Here is a 24621-nt window from a genome sequence, read left to right on the forward strand (position 1 = left end):
CATGTCAAAATGAAAAAGAGGAAGTGCTCAGAAATACCGTTTATAGGAATTAAACTTTAAGAAAAAGTTCTGACACCAAATATTATACAATTGTTTAAATATTTTAAAATATAAACAACAAATGCAAAAAAAGACCACACATCCAATTGACTTTAAAATACGAATAAAATATTTCAAACAAATATAAATAATAACATTAAAAGGTTATTTATCATTAATCCAGTGGTTTGTGCATGCAGTTAATATTTTCAGGGAAGGTCGAAAACATTTTAGCTCGTTTTTTCGAAATATCAAAAAAACTACACAAACTTTTGATTGTATTTACTTGAAATGTTCATTACCATCGCGTGTATTGCAACTGTTGGGAGAAACTTTTTTGACCCAAGAGCTTAAATCGGGGCCACTGTTGTCAGTCTGCAGCGATGAGGAACGCCTCGGAAAGAATCTGACATGCACACGCTGTTTATGGGAGAATAACAGCTCTCTATCTACTCCAGGAAGGGAACTAACTGGTTAAATCACTGTGCGGTCGACCGATTGAGATTAAAGCTTTGGGTCATATTTATTACAAAGACCATATAAATTTTGACCATTCGGGGAATCTAAACAGAACCAATCATTTGTAGTTTTGCTCTGCTTTTAGACGTTTAACCACCCTCCACCCCTCCGTGTCTAATGGTAGACTTTGCTGGGTCCAGATCAGCCTCTGACCACAAGAGTTGTGTCATCGGGATGTGTGAAGCTGAGAGACTGGGTAGCATGTGTGTTATTCCAGTGCATGACTTTGTGATCTGAGAACAGAGAACACAACGGCTATCTCTCTCGGATCAGTTACACACAAATAACTTGCTGGCCAGGACTCCTGGAGAAAATGGAGGTAAGGTGAACTTGGCAGCTTCGTTACAGATCGCCTTTATCGAGATGTGTCACTTTCCAATGCTCGGGAACTCTCTCTTCATGCTTCTTGTTCAATCTCCTGTCCACTCCACTTGTTCATGTCAACATATGTACTCGTGTTAAAGGAGCATAGAGTTTGTGGCAACTGTATTCATACTGCAAACCGTTATTTTAGTTTGAAACTGCTGTGTGTGGAAGTTACAGATTAGATTGTAGTTTACAATAAAGTTTTAATAGGCAGAAGCAACTAATTGTCATCGATAAATGTAAACATCGAGTACAATTTCGGTGAATCTTTTCTCAACATACCGAAGTTAAGACCGAGCGAGAAGTTAAGAATCATAAATCCTCTGTCTTCAGCGGGAAGTTTTGCAATTTTCTTTGTCGCATTTTGAATTGAACCCCCCCCCCCCCCCCAATAATTGAATTGAACCCCCCAAATAATTACATTTATGAACTACAGATCCTAGCCATGGAGATTAGTCAGTGTACCCGTGTATTAAATGGTGCCTATGACCTGCCACTTTATCCAAAAATACGTTGAAATAGCTTGAAATAGAAACTCATTAATATTGAGCAGCAATTGGAAAATAAATTCATGCAAAGGTCAATGAAGGAATAGTTTGTTTTCGTTCACAGAAATGAAAATGATAATGTTTTGCTGTGAAAATTGACATCCAATGTACATTGTTCTACAGTATCCTTATTTATCACAATATTGCAACAAAAATGAGCTCTATTTCTGCACCTGTCTTTAAAGTGGGATATCCCGAGGTATACTTTCCTTTTTGGCACTAAGGGTGTGATAAGTTATAAATTTCTGTATAGCTAAAGTGTCCAGTGAAATGCTTGGTAATGAGGCCTTTCGTTACATAATTCAGACAAATGGTAACATTATCCTGATGCTGGGGAAGGGTTAAAGAATCCTGTACTTTGCTGCTGTAGAATAATGTACAAAACTACAGAAAATGTGGATTCACCTTTAATGTAAATTCTGCTGTTTTCAAGAGTTTTACTTGCTCAAAAAAACAACAGATGGGCTGGTACTTGTTATTTGTTTGTTCACAGGATGTGGGCATCACTGGTGAGGCGAGGTGCCCATCCTTAATTGCCCTTGAGAAGGTGGCGAGGGACTGCTTTCTCAAACCGCTGAAGTCCATGTGGTGCAGGAACACCCATAGTATTGTTAATGAGTTCCTAAGGCTAACAAACTAAAACAGTGTGAGATTCATTCTTTGATCTGTGCTGAGCTTGCTCATTTCAGGGTCAGCAGAGGGAGACTAGTATCAACTAGGGTTCCCTTTTCTGATTTTTAGAGATTGACTCCTCTCTAGCAAATGTGGATACTGCGTAAAAAGCTTCGCTTTGATGAATAGCTTATTGGATAGATAGACAAGCGAATAACCACTTGGTAGAGGCTTCTGGTGCCTATGGAACTGTATTGCAGTTTATTGCTGTCCTCAGAAAATAAAAGACAAATATTACTGTTCTAATAAAGATATTTTTCTTTCTTCTCTAAATCATTTATAGTTTTCTGACTTTTGTAGCAGTGTAAATAGTCTCATTAGGATGCATAACATTTCAGGAAAATGTTAGTTCTTTAAAATTTACTGGGGTGGAGTACCAAACATTTCGGCTGGAATGAAGGAAGCCTTTATATATAAACGCACACACAGTTCATTCATTATCAAAACATTTAAAAAAAAAATGCTTGTCAGAAAAATCAGGAGAAGTTATGTGTGCTATGATTCATCAAATCATAACAGTGTAGCAAAAAGCCATTCACCCCATCATACCCATGCCGGCCATCCTGGGGATTTGTATAATGATGAATACATTTTATTCTATAAGCCTTAAACTGTAGCAAATTTGAAATTACACACAGAATCCACTGGGAAGTTAACACTGAGTTGGTGCAGCAATCTCAGTAATAATGTTTTGGATTCTTTTTTCAGCTTCAGTACTATTCATTATATAATTGATAAAAGTGAATCTATAAATGCAGCTAAAACTAATATATACTACAGCCACAAAAGAAGGTAAGGATGGTAAATGGTAGAAAAGGTCAAAGGTTTTTGATGAATTCTTAGAGTAAGGTAGCTGCTTTTAATAAGATAAATGAGAGAGATTTAAACTATGAAGATTTTTTAAAAATCATATTATCATAAAATAATGGAATCCCTACAGTGTGGAGCAGGCCATTTGGCCCATCGAGTCCACACCAACCCTCCGAAGAGCAGCCTGTCCCCTCTCCTAGCTCTGTAACCTTGCATTTCCCATGGTCAAACCACCTGACCTGCACATCTTTGGACTGTGGGAGGATATCCACACAGACACAGGGAGCATATGAAAACTCCATACAGACAGCCTTATCAATGAATGATATTGTATTTGACAAGAGCTACATTTGTCTTCTATATATGACACAGAAATGATTTTCTGACTTCCATTGTCAACATTGCCTGTGTTGCTTCAGTGACTTATTATTTTATTCACAGAAAACAGATTTGTCAGTACCTTCTAACATAATTGAAGATACTGCACATTTAGGAAAAATGAATTATCTCATGCATAATATTAGGCAACTTGCAGGGCATTTTGAAATCAACTTTAGGGACAACAAAGAACTTATGATGAGCCAATTATTCTCTTGAAATTAGGCTCTCAATGGTAACTTGATCATTATGTCTTATAGTTACTGTGAAACATGACATTGAAGTACTGTGGAAATCAAGGAGTAGATTTTGGTCTGAACCTGAGCCGAACTTACTCATCACTAATACACTTGGAGTTTTGGTCACCTTGTTATAGGAAGCATGTTTTTAAACTGGAAAGAGTGCAGAAGAAATTTACAAGGATATTGCCAGAACTGAAGAGACCGAGTTATACGGAGAGGTTGGTCAAGCTAGGACAGTTTTCTTGAGAGTGTAGGAGGCTGAGGGAGGATCTTATAGAAGTGTATAAGATCATGAGGGGCATGGTAAGGGTGAATGCACTCAGTCTTTTTCCTGGAGTTGGGGAATCAAGGACTAGAGGGCATCAGTTTATGATAAGAGGCAAAAGAATAAATGTGGACCTGAAGGGCAACTTTTTTAAACAGAGGGTGGTATGCATATGGAATGAGTTGTCAGCAGGAGTGATTGAGGCAGGTACATTAACAACTTTTAAAAGGCATTTGGACAAATACATGGGTAGGAAATGTTTAGAAGTATATATGGAGAAAGTGAGGACTGCAGATGCTGGAGATTAGAGTTGAGAGTGTGGTTCTGGAAAAGCACAGCAGGTCAGGCAGCATCCGAGGAGCAGGAGAATTGACATTTTGGGCAAAGGCCCTTCATCAGGAAGGCCTTACCTTTGAAGTATATGAGCCAAGTGCAGGGAAATGGGGTTAACATGGATGGACATTTTGGTTAATATGGACCAGTTTGGGCCGAAGGGCCTGTATCTGTGATTAGGACTGTGTGACTCTATGACCCTACAGGTTTTTCATTTGGAATTCTCAATGGCTATCTGGCCCATCGGATTGTAGGCAACATTCCCTCTAGCCTTTGGTCTGGCTGAATGGGCCTGTAAAGTCCATGAGTGGCAGCGACCTCCAGAACCGGAAATGCACTGACTGTCTGATTCTGTGTAAGACTGAGGGCAGTGTATTGAGATGGAGAGAAAATTGATTAGAAACATAAAACAAAGAGTAGGAATAAATGGATTTTTTTCTGAATGACTAGTGTGGTAATATAGGGATTGGACCCCAACTATTCACAATATATGTTAATGATTTAGGTGAGGCAACTAACTGTAATATCTCCAAATTTGCAGATGGCACAAAGCTATGTGGAAGGGTGAGCTGTGAGGCAGATGCAGAAATGTTGTAGTGTGATTTGAACAGGTTGAATCAGTGGGTAAATATGTGACAGATGCCGTATAATGCAGATATATGTGAAGTTATCCACTTTGGTAGCAAAATTAGGAAAGGAGATTATTTGACTGGCTGTAAATTGAGAGTGGGGAATGTGCAATGAGCCTTGGGTGTCCTCATGCACCAGTTGCTGCAAGTAGGTGCATCAGGTAATAAAGAGGTAAACTGTATGTTGGCCTTCAAAGAAAGAGGATTTGAGTACAGGAACAAGGATGTCTTACTATAGTTTTACAGGGCGTTGATGAGGCCACACCTAGAATGTCATATGAAGTTTTAGTCTCCTCATCTGAGGAAATATGTTTTTGCTGTGTAGGGAGTGGAGCAAAGGTTAACCAAATGGATTCCTGGAATTACAGGACTGGTGTATGAGGAGAGATTGAGTCGGTTAGGATTCACTGGACTTTAGAAGAGCTGGAGTCGGGAGTCTCATAGAAACCTATAAAATTCTAACATGATTGGACAGGTTAGATGCAGGACGATATTCCAGATGGTGGGGGAGTCCAGAACCAGTGGTTATAGTTTAAGGATAAGGGGTAAACTTTTAGGAGTGAGACGGGGAGAAATTTCTTCACCCAGGGAGTGGTGAGCTATAGAATTCGCTACCGTAGAAAATGGTTGAGATGAAAATTTTCTAGAAGAAAGGTGAATTGCTCTTGTGGGTAAAGGGGTCAAGGGACATGAGGAAAGATAGGATTATGGTATTGAGCTTGATGATCAGTCATGATCATATTGAATTGCAGAGCAGGCTCGTGGGGTTGAACATCCTACTCCTGCTCCTATCTTCTATGTTTCTAATTTTAAATGTACTGAACCTTAGAGTGGCTGTGCGATTAGAAGGAATGTTGGTCATAGGAGTAGGCCATCAGAATCTTGATCCTACTTCACCATTCAAGTTCATGGGCTGATCTTCTACCTCAGTGTCATTTCTATATACATTAATCCCTTGATGTCATTTCTATCTATATTGTTAGCAGTTTGCACCTTGAACATAATGAATGTGCTTCCACAACTCTGGGGGGGTAGAGAATTCCAAAAATTCACTTTCCACTGACTGAAGAAACTTCTGCTTGTCTCAGTCATAAATGGCCCGCAATTTGTTCTGAGGATCATTCCATTGGTCTTGGCCCAGCAGCCAAAGAAAATATCTTCATGCCATCTACTCTGTCCAGTCCTCTAAGGATTTTGATGAAATTACCTCTCATTCTTTTAAACTCGAACAAGTGTAGACCTAAGCTCCTTAAACTCTTTTCATAAGACAGTCCTGCCCAGGATTTGGAGCAGGGCTCAATAGTTGTGACCCAGAGCTCTGAAGAGTCCGCTGTGTTTGGGGATAGGGACAGGTGCCCCAGACAGGAGCGTCACGGGGTCTATAATTTTCATCCCTGCCCCAGGTCCACCATCCCATCAATAAGTCTGGCAAACATACACTTTACTCGGCCTGTGGAAACGAAATTCTTCTTATTCTTCAGTAACCAGACTGCCTGCATCACTCAGGGTGTGCTCTTGCCAAGGTACAATCGAAGCAGGAAATCATTGATCATCACATTCTCTTGTGATAAAGGCGAACACACCATTTACCTTCCTAATTGTTTATTGCATCTGCACATTAGTTTTCAGTGATTTGTGAACTAAAAGACAAAGATTCCTTTGGACCTCAACACCAATCTCTCACTGTTTTAAAAATATTCTGACACTCTCTTCCTCTTAACATAGTAGAGAACACATATTTCCACTTGGTTTTGTGTCATCCACAAACTTAGAAATATTATTTTTCGTCTCTACATCCAAATTATTGATAACGTAGATTGTGAACATGCATTGATATTTGCTGTCCCCATTAGTCACAGCCTGCCAAACTGAGAATGACTCATTTGTTCCTCCTGTTTCATTTCTGTCATCTATTCCTTAATCAATGCCTTCGTAATCCCCTATCTGATGGGCTCAAATTTTGTTTACGAACCTTCTGTATGGGACCTTTTTAAAAGTCCCCTGAAAATGCAAATGCACCATATCCACTGGTTCCCCTTATCTACTCTGCTGGTAAAATCCTCAAAAAACTCCAACAGGTTTGTCAACCATGATTTCCCCCTCATATGTGCATCAAATTTTTTTTAACTGTCTTGCTAACACATCATTTATGATAGGTTCTAGTAATTTCCCTATGATTGACATCAGGCCAACAGGTGTTTAGCTCTCAATTTTCTCTCTCCTTTCTGCTTTCAGGGACTTCATATTTCAGAGACCTAACACCTGTTTCAGGCAATTGCCATGAGGCACCTGAAAAAAAAGGGGCTTCATGAATTTAGCAGAAGGACAGATTGGCACAGACTATCTTATTGCTAAAATGTCTGTGTTGCCATTTGATAACTGAAAAATGAGCGCCACAAATATCAATTTTCAACCTCAATTGCAAACAAACCATAGAAGATCATGTGATGCTTCATGCTTCAATGAATAAAGAGGAAGTTCCTCTGAAATTAAATTTATAATTGTAATAATGTTCACTTCAGTCATTTGTTCCTTGTGTACCACTTGGCTTTATCAAATTAAGCTGAAAGCCAGAAAATGTCATCAAAAAGCACAATCATGCATTGGAAATCAATGATATTTTATAGTGTGCTAAGAAAAACAGAAAGTCGTGATGTATTTTTTATGTTCTGTTTGTGAATTGTAGTTGTTGTAAAATTATATCAGGTGTGAATACAAACGTTAGAATTAAAAGTGAGTCTTGAACACAAATTCGGAAGTAATATTGCTTAGAATTGGCAAAAATAAACAACATAGAAAAGTTTTCAGGCTTATAAGTTTGGGTAGAGTGCCTTTTGTTGCAGCAGGGCAGTGAGAACAGTCTGGAAGTACAGATTAACTGCTTGGCTCATAGAACAGTGGATTCAGCACAACCAATTTAGATAGAATCATAGAATCACAGAGATGTACAGCATGGAAACAGACCCTTCGGTCCAACCCATCCATGCCGACCAGATATCCCAACCCAATCTAATCCCACCTGCCAGCACATGGCCCATATCTCTCAAAACCCTTCCTATTCATATACCCATCCAAATGCCTCTTAAATGTTGCAATTGTACCAGCCTCTACCACATCCTCTGGCAGCTCATTCCATTCACGTACCACCCTCTGCATGAAAAGGTTGCCCCTTAGGTCTCTTTTATATCTTTCCCCTCTCACCCTAAACCTATGCCCTCTAGTTCTGGACTCCCTGACCCCAGGGAAAAGAATTTGCCGACTCATCCTATCTATGCCCCTCATGATTTTGTAAACCTCTATAGGGTCACCCCTCAGTCTCCGATGCTCCAGGGAAAACAGCCCCAGCCTGTTCAGCCTCTCCTTGTAGCTCAGATCCTCCAACCCTGGCAACATCCTTGTAAATCTTTTCTGAACCCTTTCAAGTTTCATAACATCTTTCCGATAGGAAGGAGACCAGAATTGCATGCAATATTCCAACAGTGGCCTAACCAATGTCCTGTACAGCTGCAACATGACCTCCCAACTCCTGTACTCAATACTCTGACCAATAAAGGAAAGCATACCAAACGCCTTCTTCACTATCCTATCTACCTGCGACTCTACTTTCAAGGAGCTATGAACCTGCACTCCAAGGTCTCTTTGTTCAGCAACACTCCCGAGGACCTTACCATTAAATGTATAAGTCCTGCTAAGATTTGCTTTCCCAAAATGCAGCACCTTGCATTTATTTGAATTAAACTCTATCTGCCACTTCTCAGACTATTGGCCCATCTGGTCCAGATCCTGTTGTAATCTGAGGTCCACTACTCCTCCAATTTTGGTGTCATCTGCAAACTTACTAACTGTACCTCTTATGCTCGCATCCAAATCATTTATGTAAATAACAAAAAGTAGAGGGCCCAACACCGATCCTTGTGGCATTCCACAGGTCACAGGCCTCCAGTCTGAAAAACAACCCTCCACCACCACCCTTTGTCTTCTACCTTTGAGCCAGTTCTGTGTCCAAATGGCTAGTTCTCCCTGTATTCCAGGAAATGTAACCTTGCTAATCAGTCTCCCATGGGAAACCTTGTCAAACGCCTTACTGAAGTCCATTTAGATAACATCTACTGCTCTGCCCTCATCAATCTTCTTTGTTACTTCTTCAAAAAACTCAAATCAAGTTTGTGAGACATGATTTCCCACGCACAAAGCCATGTTGACTATCCTGAATCAGTCCTTGCCTTTTCAAATACATGTACACCCTGTCCCTCAGGATTCCCTCCAACAACTTGCCCACCACCGAGGTCAGGCTCACCGGTCTATAGTTCCCTGGCTTGTCTTTACCACCCTTCTTAAACAGTGGCACTGCGTTTGCCAACCACCAGTCTTTGGCACCTTCCCTGTGACTATTGATGATACAAATATCTCAGCAAGAGGCACAGCAATCACTTCTCTAGCTTCCCACAGAGTTCTTGGGTACACCTGATCATGTCCTGGGGATTTATCCACTTTTAACCATTTCAAGACATCCAGCACTTCCTCCTCTGTAATCTGGACATTTTACAAGATGTCACCATCTATTTCCCTACAGTCTATATTTTCCATATCCTTTTCCACAGTAAAGACTGATGCAAAATATTCATTTAGTATCTCCCCCATTTTCTGTGGTTCCACACAAAGGCCGCCTTGCTGATCTTTAAGGGGCCCTATTCTCTCCCTACTTACCCTTTTGTCCTTAAACTCTTTGTTAAAACCCTTTGGATTCTCCTTAATTCTATTTGCCAAAGCTATCTCATGTCCCCTTTTTTGCCCTCCTGATTTCCCTCTTAAGTATACTCCTACTTTCTTTATACTCTTCTAAGGATTCACTCGATCTATCCTGTCTATACCTGACATATGTTTCCTTCTTTTTCTTAACCAAACCCTCAATTTCTTTAGTCATCCAGCATTCCCTATACCTACCAGCCTTCCCTTTCGCCCTGACAGGAATATGCTTTCTCTGGATTCTTGTTATCTCATTTCTGAAGGCTTCCCATTTTCCAGCCGTCCCTTTACCTGCGAACATCTGCCTCCAATCAGCTTTTGAAAGTTCTTGCCTAATACCGTCAAAATTGGCCTTTCTCCAGTTTAGAACTTCAACTTTTAGATCTGATCTATCCTTTTCCATCACTATTTTAAAACGAATAGAATTATGGTCGCTGGCCCCAAAGTGCTCCCCCACTGACACCTCAGTCACCTGCCCTGCCTTATTTCCCAAGAGTAAGTCAAGTTTTGCACCTTCTCTAGTAGGTACATCCACATACTGAATCAGAAAATTGTCTTACACACACTTAAGAAATTCCCCTCTATCTAAACCTTTAACACTATGGCAGTCCCAGTTGATGTTTGGAAAGTTAAAATCCCCTACCATAACTACCCTATTATTCTTCCAGATAGCTGAGATCTCCTTACAAGTTTGTTTCTCAATTTCCCTCTGATTATTGGGGGGTCTATAATACAATTCCTTTCTTATTTCTCAGTTCCACCCAAATAACTTCCCTGGATGTATTTCCAGGAATATCCTCCCTCAGCACAGCTGTAATGCTATCCTTCTCAAAAATGCCACTCCCCCTCCTCTCTTGCCTCCCTTTCTATCCTTCCTGTAGCATTTGTATCCTGGAACATCAAACTGCCAGTCGTGCCCATCCCTGAGCCATGTTTCTGTAATTGCTATGATATCCCAGTCCCATGTTCCTAACCATGCCCTGAGTTCATCTGCCTTCCCTGTTAGGCCCCTTGCATTGAAATAAATGCAGTTTAATTTATGTGAATGACTAACAGAAGAATAAAGCTCAAGACTCAAGTGAACAGTTTTACAACACACCAAAGTTTTCATGGACAGTCAAATACCAATATTCACCATTGGTGACAGTACAGTTCACATTTTCCCTCAACTTAGGAGACCTAATTGGATTCACTCATTGATTATCTGTCCAGTTTTCTGTTAGGGAGGTAAATGAAGCCTTCCTGCAATATTCAAGAGTGTTGATTCAACAACAGCATCAACTGTGATTTTGCCACATTGATGACTTTCATAAGGTGAAAGGCTACACTGATTGTATGCATGAAGTATTCATTCAACTAACAACATCATTAACAATATCAACAATACATAGCATGGCAGTGCTTTTATTTCATCCTTTTATGTATACAGTGTAACTCTAATAGAAAAAAATGCATATGAATGCAAGCTTTTTGGAAAATATAAGATATATTCTCATTCTAAGTAAATGTAACATCACTCATCTTTTAAAAGAAAAAGGAAGAGTCGATTGCTGACTCCTCAACATGGACGGCATGGTGACTCAGTGGTTAGCACTGCTGCCTCACAGTGGCAGGGACCCAGGTTCGATTTCAGCCTCGGGCGACACTCTGTGTGGAGTTTGCACATTCTCCCTGTGTCTGTGTGGGTTTCCTCCGGGTGTTCCAGTTTCCTCCCACTGTCATAAACACGTGCAGATTAGGTGAATTGGCCATGCTAAATTGCCCATAGTGTTCATTAGTCAGGGGTAAATGTAGGGGAATGGGTCTCGGTGTGGATTTGTTGGGCTGAAGGGCCTGTTTCCACTCTGAGATATGCAGAAAACCATAACCATGAACAGTTTCATATGCAGGAAAGAACAAATGCAACAAGACACATAAGACTTAGGTAAATACAGTCCCACTCAGAAGGCACTGGGGGACTCCAGAAAAGCTTCTAATGTTCTGAGTATCCAGAGGGAGAGCTTTACAATATCTCTCAGTGAACCTCAGAAAAATAAAAACTGTAGATACTTTAAGATATTTGATATCAAGCATTGGAATTTAAAGGGAGCTCCTGCAAACCATGAAAGATCAAGGAAAAGGTTATGTCCAAAAGCAAACAAGCCACTGTAACCAGAAGACAGAAACAAAGAAGATGAAGAGAAAAGATTCTATAAACAGGCTGGAACCAGCTAAAGCTTCCTATTCAAATATCACCTTACTCATTCCACTGAGTGTCAATGGTGGTAAGTATTATATACTATGTAAGCCATGTATTTTCATATTCTTCACTAGAAAATAGGCTTACTCTGATTGAAATCTCCAGCTGAATCAGTAGGAACAGAGAATATATTGATCTCCATCATCAATCTTCACCTTTGTTTGCACTTCACCACACTTGTTTACTTCAAATGCATGTTCAACAAAAATATGCACACGAAAGATCAATTGATGCTTTATGAAGGAAATTTTGTATTAAAATTATAGGTTGTTACATTGCAAATAATAATTCAAATCTAATGATTAGGAGTGTTTTAGAAACTTACGAGGTTCAACAATAAATTGATGAAATGGAGAAAATAGAACGACAGGAAACTAACCAGGAATATCAGAACAGAATTTACAAGCATTTAAAAAGGAAGAGAGTTGCTCAAATAAATGTTGACCCTAGATGCAGACATAGATAAATTACTGTAAGGAATGCAGAACTGGCATAGATATTGAACAAATATCTTGTGTCTAGCTTCACAATAGAAGACCTAAGTTACACACCAGAAATAGAAGGCAATTCAGGGCCTAATATGAATGAGAAATGTAAATAATTAGTATCTTCAGAGCAAAAGTATTGAAGATGAAGCTTGAAGGACTGAAATTAGACTAAGGCTGAGAACAATACATTTTTGGTCTCTTAGGGAATTAGGCATGTATGGAGCAGGCAAGTAAGTGAAATTGAAGCTGATCATATTAAATGATGGACCAGACTCAAGATGCCATATGCTCTATTCCTGCTGTACATCTTATGTTCTTACATATGGTGATAGTTTAGGCTAATTATTACTCTCTTGGGAATGCAGCTCACTTGATTGCTGTTGCTTTGTTAATAGAACAGATGACATATTCTGAATGTCTAAGGACACATTCATTTAGTTACTGTAAAGTTTGGCATGAGTGATAGACTTAAGTGTGTAATTTTGAACATACAGATTGATCTATACCATTTCTTTAGATCAATCATGGGGGGGGGGATGGGACAAACTGGATGTTTAAGAAGAAAATTGAAGGGAAAGTTAGAATAAGGGAAGTCAAGAAAGACAACTGTATCAATGAGGCAGAAAACTCAGAAAGGGATCATGCTGTAAGGTTGAGTGAAATAGGAATTGATGGGAAGGGTGAGGGCAGTAATAAATTAAAAATACTATACATGAATGCACGAAGCATTAGAAATAAGATGGATGAGCTTGAGGCTCTTTTGGAAAGTGGCAGATACGACACTGTGGGGATAACTGAGACGTGGCTTCAAGTGGACAGGGCCTGGGAAATGAATATTCAAGGCTACACGTGCTATCGTAAGGACAGACTGACGGGCAGAGGGGGTGGGGTGGCCATGTTGGTAAGGGATGAGATTCAGTCCCTTGCGTGGGGGACCTAGAATCAGGGGATGTAGAGTCAGTGTGGATAGAGCTGAGAAATACTAAGGATAAAAAGACCCTCTTGGGAGTTATCTACAGGCCCCCAAACAGTAGTCTGGATGTTGGATGTAAGTTGAATCAGGAGCTGAAATTGGCCTGTCGCAAAGATGTTACTACAGTTGTTATGGGGGATTTCAACATGCAGGTAAACTGGGAGAATCAGGATGGTATTGGACCTCAAGAAAGAGACTTTGTGGAGTGCCTCAGAGATGGATTCCTAGAACAGCTGGTGCTGGAGCCGACCAGGGAGAAGGCAATTCTGGATCTGGTATTGTGCAACGAACCAGAATTGGTCAGGGACCTCGAAGTGAAGGCGCCATTGGGAAGTAGTGACCACAATACAATAAGCTTCAATCTGCAATTTGAGAGGGAGAGGGTACAATTGGAAGTGACAATATTTCTGTTGAATAAAGGGAACTATGGAGCTATGAGGGAGGAGCTGGCCAAAGTTCAACGGTGCAATACCTTAGCAGGGATGACCGTGGAGGAACAATGGCGGATATTTCGGTGTATAATGCAGAAGTTGCAGGATCAGTTCATTCCAAAAAGGAAGAAAGATCCTAGGAGGAGGCATGGGTGGCCGTGGCTGATGAGGGAAGTTAAGAAACATATAAAGTTAAAAGAGAAAAAGTATAACATAGCAAAGATAAGTGGGAAAACAGAGGACTGGGAAGCTTTTAAAGAACAACAGAGGATTACTAAGAAGGAAATACGCAGAGAAAAAATGAGGAACAAAGGTAAACTGGCCAATAATATAAAGGGGGATAGTAAAAGTTTTTTTAGGTATGTGAAAGGCAAAAAAAATGGTTAAGACTAAAATTGGGCCCTTGAAGACAGAAACAGGGGAATATATTACGGGGAACAAAGAAATGGCAGAAGAATTAAATTGGTACTTCAGATCTGTGTTCACTGGGGAAGACACAAGCAATCTCCCTGAGGTAACAGTGGCTGAAGGACCTGAACTTAAGGGAATTTATATTTGCCAGGAATTGGTGTTGGAGAGACTGTTAGGTCTGAAGGTTGATAAGTCCCCGGGGCCTGATGGTCGACATCCCAGGGTATTGAAGGAGGTGGCTCGAGAAATCGTGGATGCATTGGTGATTATTTTCCAGAGTTCGATAGATTCAGGATCAGTTCCTGTGGATTGGAGGGTGGCTAATGTTGTACCACTTTTTAAGAAAGGTGGGAGAGGGAAAGCAGGAAATTATACACCAGTTAGTCTGACCTCAGTGGTAGGAAAGATGCTGGAGTCTATTATAAAGGATGAAATTACGACACATCTGGATAGTAGTAACAGGATAGGTCAGAGGCAGCATGGATTTATGAACGGGAAATCATGCTTGACTAATCTTCTGGAATTTTTTGAGGATGTAACTCTGAAGATGGATGAGGGAGATCCAGTAGATGTAGTGTACCTGGACTTTCAGAAAGCTTATGATAAAGTCCCACATAGGAGGTTACTGTGCAAAATTAGGGTGCATGGTATTGGGGGCTAAGTACTAACTAGGATTTAAAGTTGGTTGGCTGATAGGAAACAAAGAGTAGTGATAAATGGCTCCATTTCGGAATGGCAGGCAGTGACCAGTGAGGTACCGCAGGGATCAGTACTGGGACTGCAGGTTTTTACAATATATGTTAATGATATAGAAGATGGTATTAGCAATAACATTAGCAAATTTGCTGATGATACTAAGCTGGGTGGCAGGGTGAAAAGTGTTTAGGATGTTAGGAGATTACAGGGTGACCTGGACAAGTTAGGTGAGTGGTCAGATGCATGGCAGATGCAGTTTAATGTGGATAAATGTATGGTTACCAACTTTGGTGGCAAGAACAGGAAGGCAGATTACTACCTAAATGGAATCAATTTAGGTAAAGGGGCAGTACAGAGAGATCTGGGTATTCTTGTACACCAGTCAATGAAGGTAAGCATGCAGCTACAGCAGGTAGTGAAGAAGGCTAATAGCATGCTGGCCTTCATAACAAGAGGAATTGAGTATAGAAGCAAAGATGTTCTTCTGCAGCTGTACAGGGCCCTGGTGAGACCACACCTGGAGTATTGTGTGCAGTTCTCGTCTCCAAATTTGAGGAAAGACATTCTGGCTATTGAGGAGTGCAGCGTAGGTTCACGAGGTCAATTCCTGGAATGGCGGGATTACCTTACACTGAAAGACTGGAGCGACTGGGCTTGTATACCCTTGAGTTTAGAAGACTGAGAGGGGATCTGATTGAGACATATAAGATTATTAAAGGATTGGACACTCTGGAGGCAGGAAACATGTTTCCGCTGATGGGTGGGTGCCGAACCAGAGGACACAGCTTAAAAATACGGGGTAGACCATTTAGGACAGAGATGAGGAGAAACTTCTTCACCCAGAGAGTGGTGGCTGTGTGGAATGCTCTGCTCCAGAGGGCAGTGGAGGCCCAGTCTCTGGATTCATTTAAGAAAGAGTTGGATAGAGCTCTCAAGGATTGTGGAATCAAGGGTTATGGAGACAAGGCAGGAACAGGATACTGATTAAGGATGATCAGCCATGATCATATTGAATGGTGGTGCAGGCTTGAAGGGCAGAATGGCCTACTCCTGCACCTATTGTCTATTGTCTATCCCACACATTTGAAAGGTTTATGATATAACTGTAATTTTGCTGAATATCTTCAGATAAATAATCTCTTAAAATGTCCTCATTACAGGATCAATCTGTCCTTTAAGTCAGTCCGATGTCCTAGCTTTAACCACTGTTTCTTGAAACTCATTGCATTGTGATAGCTGTCTAGAATTGACCATGACAACTCTGAACTTCTTGTACCTTACTATCCTGTACCTGAAAATATTGTTCTTCATTTATTTTGTTCCATTAATGTTCCTGCCTATCTCTTTCTAAATTCTTTGTTTGAGTCTAAAGGCACTGAGGATATGAAGTCATATTTCACTGTTCATGGACTATAATTGTTTTGGGATTGGATGGTTAATTTGTGAGTGCATGAGTGAAATTGAAATAGAACAAACTACTTTTATCTTAAGACCATATGACCATTAGAGGGAGGAACACAAGTAGGCCATTCAGAGAAATTGTGGTTAATGTGATAATCCTGAGGTCTACTTTCTTCCCTGTTCTTCACTACCTTTCCACATCCACCTCTCAAGGCCTCTAAAAGTCTTGTATATTTCAATAAGGTTTCCTTTCATTCTTATTTATTTCAAAATTTCCATAGAACCCCTATGGTGTGGAAACAGGCCATTCAACCCATCAAGTGCACAATGACTTTCCGAAGAGTACCTAACCCATACCTGTCCCTACCCTGTCCCTGTAAGTCTGCATTCCCCATGACTGCACATCCCTAGACACTGTGGACAATTTACCATAGCATATACACCTAACTTGCACATCTTTGGAATGTGGGAGGAAACCGGAGCACCTGGAGGAAACCCATGCAGGTGATGTACCAACTCCACATAGACAGTCACCCTAGGGTGGAATTGAATTCAGGTGCCTGGCACTGTAAGGCAGCAGTGCTAACCACTGAACCACTGTGCACCCATGCATAGTTTATCTTGTTAATTTGCGATGTCATCAACATAAATCTGTTTCCCAGGATATTATTGATTTCTTTTGGGTGTCCTGAGTACCCATTCCGTATCCACACACTAATCATTTTACATGCCATTTGGACCATCATGTGATAGCTCTTTGTAAGAGCTAACCATTTAATTCTGTGACCTTCATGTTACCCCATAATACCATTTTTACTTTTGAAGTATTATTTAAGTAGTCAATAAGTATAGAGTTCTGAAGAGCAGAGAGAACTAGGCATTCCAGTGCATGAGTCACAAAAGGTTAGTATGCAAGTACAGCAAGTTGTTGTAAATTTAATCTTTGAAGGCAGATCAGAAGAAGTTTACTAGATTTATAGCTTGAACGAATTGTCTTATGAGGATAAATTGGACAGGCTGGCTTGTTTTCACTAGAGTTGAGAAGGGCAAGGGATGATTGATTTACATTTAATGAACCTTAATGGTCATGACAAAGTTGATGTGAAAAGAATGTTTTCTCTGGGATCAGTCCAGAACTAGAGATTACTGTTTTAAAATTAAGAATCACCCTTTCAGTTTAAAGTTGAGAAGAATTTTCTTTTCTCTCAAGTGTTGTGCGATTTTGGAATTCTGATCCTTAGAAGATGGTAGAAGCAGCGTCACTGAATTCTTTTAAGGCAAATTTAGATAGATTCTTGTTAGGTGAAAGAATCAGAGGTTATCAAGGATGGATGAGAATGTCAATTTCAGAACAAAAACTGATGTGCCACCAATTTTATTGAATGGTAGAGTGGACTAAATTATGAGAAAGTGAGGACTGCAGATGCTGGAGATCAGAATTGAAAAAGGTGATGCTGGAAAAGCACAGCAGGTCAGGCAGCATTCAAGGAACAGGCGGATTGACATTTTGGGCGTAACCCCTTCATCAGAGATGTTTGTGGAAGGGGAAGAGCTGACAGATAAATGGAGGAGTGGGGCTGGGGGTTAGGTAACTGGGAAAGTGATAGGTGGATGCAGGTGGGGGGTGATGGTGATAGGTCAGAGCAGAGGGTGGAGTGGATAGGTGGGAAGGAAGAAGGACAGGTGAGACAGTTCAAGAGGATGGTACCGAGTTGGAAGGTTGGATCTGGGATGATGTGGGGGGGATAGAATTGAGGAAACCGGTGAAATTGATGTTGATGCCATGTGGTTGGAGAGTCTCAAGGTGAAAGATGAGGAATTCTTCCTTCAGGTGTCGCGTGGCTAGGATTTGGCAGTGGAAAAGGCCCAGGATTTGCATGTCCTTGGAGGAGTGGGAGGGAAAGTTAAAGTGGTCAGCTGCAGGGCAGTGGGGTTGTTTGGTGCGTGTGTCCCAGAGATGTTCTCTGAAATGTTCCATGAGTTGGCATCCTGTAATCCCAATGTAGAGATCACGTTGAGAGTAACAGACACAATAGATGAGGTGCTTGCATGTGCAGGAAAATCTCTGCTGAATGTGGAAGGATCCTTTGGAGCCTTGGATGGAGGCGAGGGGGAAGGTTTGGGTGCAGGTCTTACACCTCTTACGGTGGCAGGGGAAGGTGCTGGGAGAGGAGGATGGGTATATATTTGTAAAAGGCTACATGCCTCTTTCTGTGCTGTAATAATTCTGTGTTTCTAAAGAATATCCAATTCCCTGTTGAACCTAATTCTACACCTCTTGGCCTTTGCATCCTTGATCACAATGACACACAACATAAATAATATTACCTTTGTTTCACCTCCCACTGATTCTTTTACCAAAGTTCTTACATTTGTGTTGCTTGGTTAGTGACCAAAAGCCTTTAAGCATAACAGTTAAAGGAATGTGAGAGCTATCTGACACACAGTGAGTTAAAGTTTCTTGCATCGACTTATAATAAATACTGTTCAACTTCAGCTCTGTATCCATGCTTTGCTGTAATTTACAATATGATCCTGATTTTAACCTGAAATTTTCTAGCTTTGTATAACATTCAAACCAAAACTTTTTGTCATTTTGGCATGATTTTATTCTATATAGAATGTTTCTAAACTATCTTACTGTTCTCATATATTAGGCTATCTCACCAGAAAGATATTTATTAGAATACTCCTGCTTCAGTTGTGAAATGGACTTGTTGGATTTGCTGCTGGTTTTGTGCACTCTACAGTTGAATGAATTAAGTTTTCACTATTTGTGCAGGATAAGAACTCTGTTGATTAGCGAGAAGTGTGAAACTGCTTCATGATTGGCTGGTTTCCTATCATTCTACAAAAGGAAACAAATTACCTGAAAAATAAAGCTTTAATTGGTATTTTGGCTGATTGACATTAAAACTTGCAATAAAGGTGTTTCTAAACAAAAGTAAAAGATATTTTAGACTTGAGCCAACATGTTGTGAAGTGTGCTTCCTGTCAGCTGATCAAACAGTGGCTGATGGTATTCAGTGGTTAGTCTTCAACTGAAATATCCTGCCCTTCAATCATAAGCATGTTGTTGCTATTACATCATAAGCCTGTATGGGGAAACAAGTGTTAATGTATGTAAGTTTCAGATAGATAAACATTAACTTATACTATTTTAGATATAGTATATAAGGAAGCTATTGTAGTTTGCAATGTCAATACCATGAAATTTTAGCTTTCTGTTAAATTGGTAATTGATTTCTTACTAATGTCCTAATTGTATATTGCACTTTTTTTTTAATCCATTCAAGATGCTGTTGTATAGTTTTGTTTAGAATGTTTGTTTTGCTGCAGTCATTTATGTCTATTGCAATTTTTCTGTACAATTAAACTAATTAAGAAATTAATGGAACACTTTACATTCTAAATAGACACAGTCCTCCTCTGGAAATGGCCTTTTTTTTTGTAGAAAGTGAAATTTCTTTTAAGCCAATTGTGTTGCTCATGAATGTTATGTGTTGTAATAATTTTTCTACCTCTTGAATGGAAAGTGTGGTCTCTGTGTTGTAACCAGTGGGCGTTAAAGGAACCATCGAGGCCATCGTTCCAAGTTTACAATTGAGAAAGAGGTTTATCTGAAAACTGAAGTAATTTGTTGTCTCCTAATCATTTCCATCTCCCTCCCAATTGCTTTGCCTTTTCGTTTGCCAAAGAAGTAGGGGCAGGAGACAACCATATGAGTCTGCTGCAGGATTCATGTGTTCAAGGCTGACTTGTGCTTCAGTGTTGATTTCCAGCCCTGCTCTCCATATCCCTTGATTGTCTGTGACACCAAAAATCTACCTACCTTTGCCTTAAATATGGTCAATAATGGTGTATCCATGACCCTCTCGGATAGAACCCTTTTGAATGAAATTTTCCCTTCATCCTAAACTTAAATGAACAGTCTTTTGATCATGAAACTACCCAACCTTGTTCTAGATTTCCCAGCCGGAAGAATATATGAGCAGAATCTTCCACTTCATTGAGTGGCATAGGCATTGACAAGAAAAATGATTTTAAAAGGAAGGAAGGGTGATCTGGAAAAAAAAATGACTTGCACACAGTGTTGTTAGGGTGCTGGGAAAGTGTTGTAGGCAGGTTTAATTGAGACATTCAAGAGGGCATTGGATGGCTATTTGGATTGTAATGTGCACGGATATAGGGAATAGGCAGGTGTTTTATGCTAGGTGATCAAGCTGGCACAGGTACAATGGGCTGAATGGCTTCAATTTTCCCTGTAATAATTCTGTGAAAGGGAGGGAAACATAGGAAATGTGAAAATAAAACAGAATATTAATGCTATGAAAAGAATTTTGAGTTTTGTCTGAAGATTCTTGCATTGCTTTCTAGTACATATGGTGATACAGGCAGCTTGTCACAGATCAGAGCACTGAAAGGTCAAGGGGATGGAAATGTTTCTGAGCAGCATTGTACTATGGCAGCCTTGCACCTACAGCATGTGCCAGCAGCTTACATGGCAAACACACTGCATGTGGCTATTTGGTTGAAGCATATGTAAAAATAAGAGTAGCAGTTCTTAATGGAGTCAAGGGGAATGGTAGTCAGTTGGAGGGTAGTGCCACAGACAATCAAGGGCCTGTCTAATTCCAGCCTAGGGGGTTGGCCAGAGTCAGACATATGCTTGGTCCTGCCAGAATCCTGGGAGTGGACAACAGACATTCCAGCAGGCCAAGTGTAACCAATACATAAGCTGGGGTACCATAGTCCAGGATGTGGACCAGTATTTCCTCTAATGAGACTACGAAAAGGACTGAGTATGATGACAGTGGATGGAAGAGCAGTTAGTGGTGAAGAAGGAATTGGAGATGTGGTAGACTATCCCAGTGAGTGAGCAGGAAGGTTTAGTTGTATGAGAGGATGAGATAGGTGAGAACTGTTCAGTAGACATGATGTGTTCAATAGTGAGCATTGTAGTCCACGAGCCTTGGTGAGAGGCTTATGCAGTCGCAGAGTTAGAATGTGACTTGTGATTGTGATGTAGCATAGAAAAGATGGTGGCCTTTACTCTTGTGTAGCTGAAAATGTGTTGCTGGAAAAGCGCAGCAGGTCAGGCAGCATCCAAGGAGCAGGAGAATTGACATTTTGGGTATGAGCCCTTCTTCAGGAATGAGGAGAGTGTGCCAAGCAGGCTAAGATAAAAGGTAGGGAGGAGGGACTTGGGAGAGGGGCGTTGGAAATGCGATAGATGGAAGGAGGTTAAGGTGAGGGTGATAGGCCAGAGTGGGGGTGGGGGCGGAGAGGTCAAGAAAAAGATTGGAGGTTAGGAAGGCGGTGCTGAGTTCGAGGGTTGGGACTGAGACAAGGTGGGGGGGAGGGGAAATGAGGAAACTGGAGAAATCTGAGTTCATCCCTTGTGGTTGGAGGGTTCCTAGGCAGAAGATGAGGCGCTCTTCCTCCAGTCGTCGTGTTGCTATGGTCTGGCGATGGAGGAGTCCAAGGACCTGCAGGTCCTTGGTGGAGTGGGAGGGGGAGTTGAAGTGTTGAGCCACGGGGTGGTTGGGTTGGTTGGTCCGGGTGTCCCAGAGGTGTTCTCTGAAATGTTCCGCAAGTAGGCGGCCTGTCTCCCCAGTATAGTAATATAAACTATTCTTGTGCAGTGTAGAAGATCATTAACCTCTTCTTCCTGTACTGCTATGTGTTGCATTTCACACAGAACACTGCACTGACCTGATTGCTAGCTCCAGTCAGACTGGTTGGGTTTGGCAGTGTGGCCTCCTTTGCCAGTTAGCAGGATACATCACTGCACTTCCCCCCCATCTCCCCATCTACTAAAACCTCCAGGTCTGTCAGTGAACAGAGAAGCTAACTTGCCTTTTTTGGCTACTTCCTTGGGAACCATGGAATATTGCCCCACTGAGAAAGGAAGGTCCTGGTTTTCATCATCTGAATTGCTCTGGGGATTAAGTGTGGTACAAGCAGAGTGAATGTTGCAAAGTCCTGGCAGTTTCCCCTCTCCTGCTATGTGATTTCACAACTGGTGCCGTAGTGGTCAGTTGCATAATTAATAAGATGAAGGGAGAAAGATTATTTGAGAAAAGTCATCATGAGCTCTAGTGAGCAGAGCGTTATGAATCTCATTCAAAGATGCTTTGAGATGAATGTTTCTGTTTTCAAGCAATATCTCAATGTTAACCTTTTTGAGCCCTTCACAATATTGAATGTTTCCTGTCATTCTTTTAAATGTTAGAGAATGTAGGTGCAATTCACTCAGCTTCCTATTGCAGGACAACCCTCTGGGCAGCTGTTGTGGCATGGTCATAGTGTCCATACTTTTAAGTCAGGAGACCAAAATTCATGTTCCACCTGCTACAGAGGTAGCTAATAGCATTGCTAAACCGTTTGATTTAGGAAATGTCCATAGTCACTTTTAGGAAACAGGGGATGCAACAGACCATTTGTTTACAAGTGGCAACAAAATAAATAGGACAACCCTTTGATTCTAGGGATCAATCTTGTGAACCTTTCTTGTATTGGCTCCAATGCAAATATATCCTTATTTAAATATTTAAGACCAAACTGCACATAGGATTCCAAACATGGTCTCACCAGAGCACTAAGCATTTGTAGTTAAACCTCTTTGTTCTCATTCTCTTGCAACAAAGATCAATGAGTCATTTGGTTTCCCAAATACTTTCTATGTCTGCATGCTAGCTTTTTGTAATCCCTTATATAAATATATCAAAATCTCTATTAAACTGAACAGTTTGAGATTCACTGAGACATATAATATTTATTAGACCTCTTTCTCCTGCATGTATATGCAGAACCTCTCTGCAACTGACTCACCCTATTGCAGCATCTATTCTGGGCTAGTTTCACTTCATACTTTGCCATCTGACCCTTCGCCAATGCATGTATTCACCTGCAAGAAAAAGAAAATGATCTCCTTGTGTGCATGAATCTGCTTTGGATCCTTCCTCCTCTTCTCTGACCCCATCCATTCTTCTGATCTCACTACTTGCTAACTGTATATTCATTACATTTTCTGACCTCCTCTGCTCTCTGAACAATCCGTGCATAGCAAAGGACTCCACTTTATCTTCTTACATTTCTGTCTCAAAGAACTTTGAGCTCAGTACATCATTCAGCTCTTCTCCTGTCACCTTCCCCTCCATGCTTGCTTCCTTGGATAAGAGTGTTCTTGCCAAACAACAGACCTATTTGCCCATCTCCAGTATTGTCCCTCCATCCAGACTGCTCCCTCTGGCCTTTTACCTGCTCTTGATCTATTCAATGAGAACTGTTGATGTAACAACCATCTTAGTTTCTCTGCTCTCATCCCCCACTCTAACCTGGCTCCCTCAGAATTTGCAGCAATCTCAGATCTAATCCTGACATTGTCATCACACCCACTGACATGGGTGGTGCTTTGGTGTCTGTGTACCAACCTCTTCCTTGGTAAGACTAACACCAACTCTTAGACCCGATCTCTCCTGGACGCGATAACTTTAGTGTTGAACATCAAGCCATTGCTTCCAGTTTTGTCACAGATCTATGGAGATCTTCCCTCCACAGTTTCTCACCTCAGTTCTCCCAAACCAGAACAACCTGTTTCTATCATCTTCCCAGAATCCATGTACAGGACTCCATTGGTAGACCCATTGTTTCAGCCCGCATGATTTTTCCTATCTTGATTCTTACTTTTCTCCCTTTGTTCAGTCCTAATAAGTTTGTATGAAAGCACATTTATTAGGTCAAGTTAAGGATTTGGCCTTCACGTTCAGTGGATTTATCACTTGATAAAGGAAATTTCAGGAAAGAAACTTTGAAGGGAAGAGTGAAGGGGCTATGCAAACCACCTATCATGAAATGAGGCATTTCTATAAATGTGTTGTTAGCTGGAGCTGAACAAAGACCAATTGAGGCTTGTTACTCCTGAGTAACAAGTACAGCTTGGTACAAAACAATCTATCAGTGAAATCTGCAAAAAAAGAAGTGGTGAAACAGAAGATGATAAGCATTCTCAATTTCATTCGTCAGCTTTTTTTCAAGCATACCGCCTCTGAATATTGTGTTAACTAATCTTCTTCGTTTTGAAAGGAAGTGGTATCATGTATTGCTTTAAAACAGAACTATAAAGCAATTCCCACACTAGCTTATTTCATCCCCTTTAGCTTTTGATGTCTTATTTATGTTAAGTATTGAGATAGTGAGCTATTGTGGAATAGTTCTAATCAGTCCTGGATGATTTCTGCCACTTCACACAAATAGCACCTCCCTATATTTTGTAAATCTGATATGCTGTGGTGTCACTAATTTCTTTAAGTTAATTTCCGTGTTACATTAAAAACAATAAAAAGGGAAGTTAAAACCAGTTGTGCTGCTTGCTTGTAAGGTTTCCCATTTAGGCTAAGCAGTGTTGGCCTTATGTTTTCAGCTAAAGGAAG

General features: G+C 40.7%; 1 protein-coding gene across 2 annotated transcripts in view; it reads left to right on the forward strand.

Annotated features, from left to right (window-relative positions):
* Nucleotides 1–444: 444 nt before the first annotated feature.
* The window catches only part of LOC140486341 (capZ-interacting protein), a 73399-nt gene continuing 49222 nt past the window's right edge, over nt 445–24621 (forward strand). Inside the window, exon 1 of one of the 2 annotated variants that reach the window (XM_072585341.1) lies at nt 445–877. Coding sequence is in view for 1 of the 2 variants with exons in the window: in XM_072585340.1 (XP_072441441.1) it covers nt 872–877 (6 nt within the window). In the remaining variant the exon portion in view is untranslated. The remainder of the gene's footprint in view (nt 878–24621) is intronic. The other variant, XM_072585340.1, reaches the window with a different exon arrangement.

Source organism: Chiloscyllium punctatum, chromosome 15 (assembly GCF_047496795.1).
Source record: "Chiloscyllium punctatum isolate Juve2018m chromosome 15, sChiPun1.3, whole genome shotgun sequence".
Classification (NCBI taxonomy): Eukaryota; Metazoa; Chordata; class Chondrichthyes; order Orectolobiformes; family Hemiscylliidae; genus Chiloscyllium; species Chiloscyllium punctatum.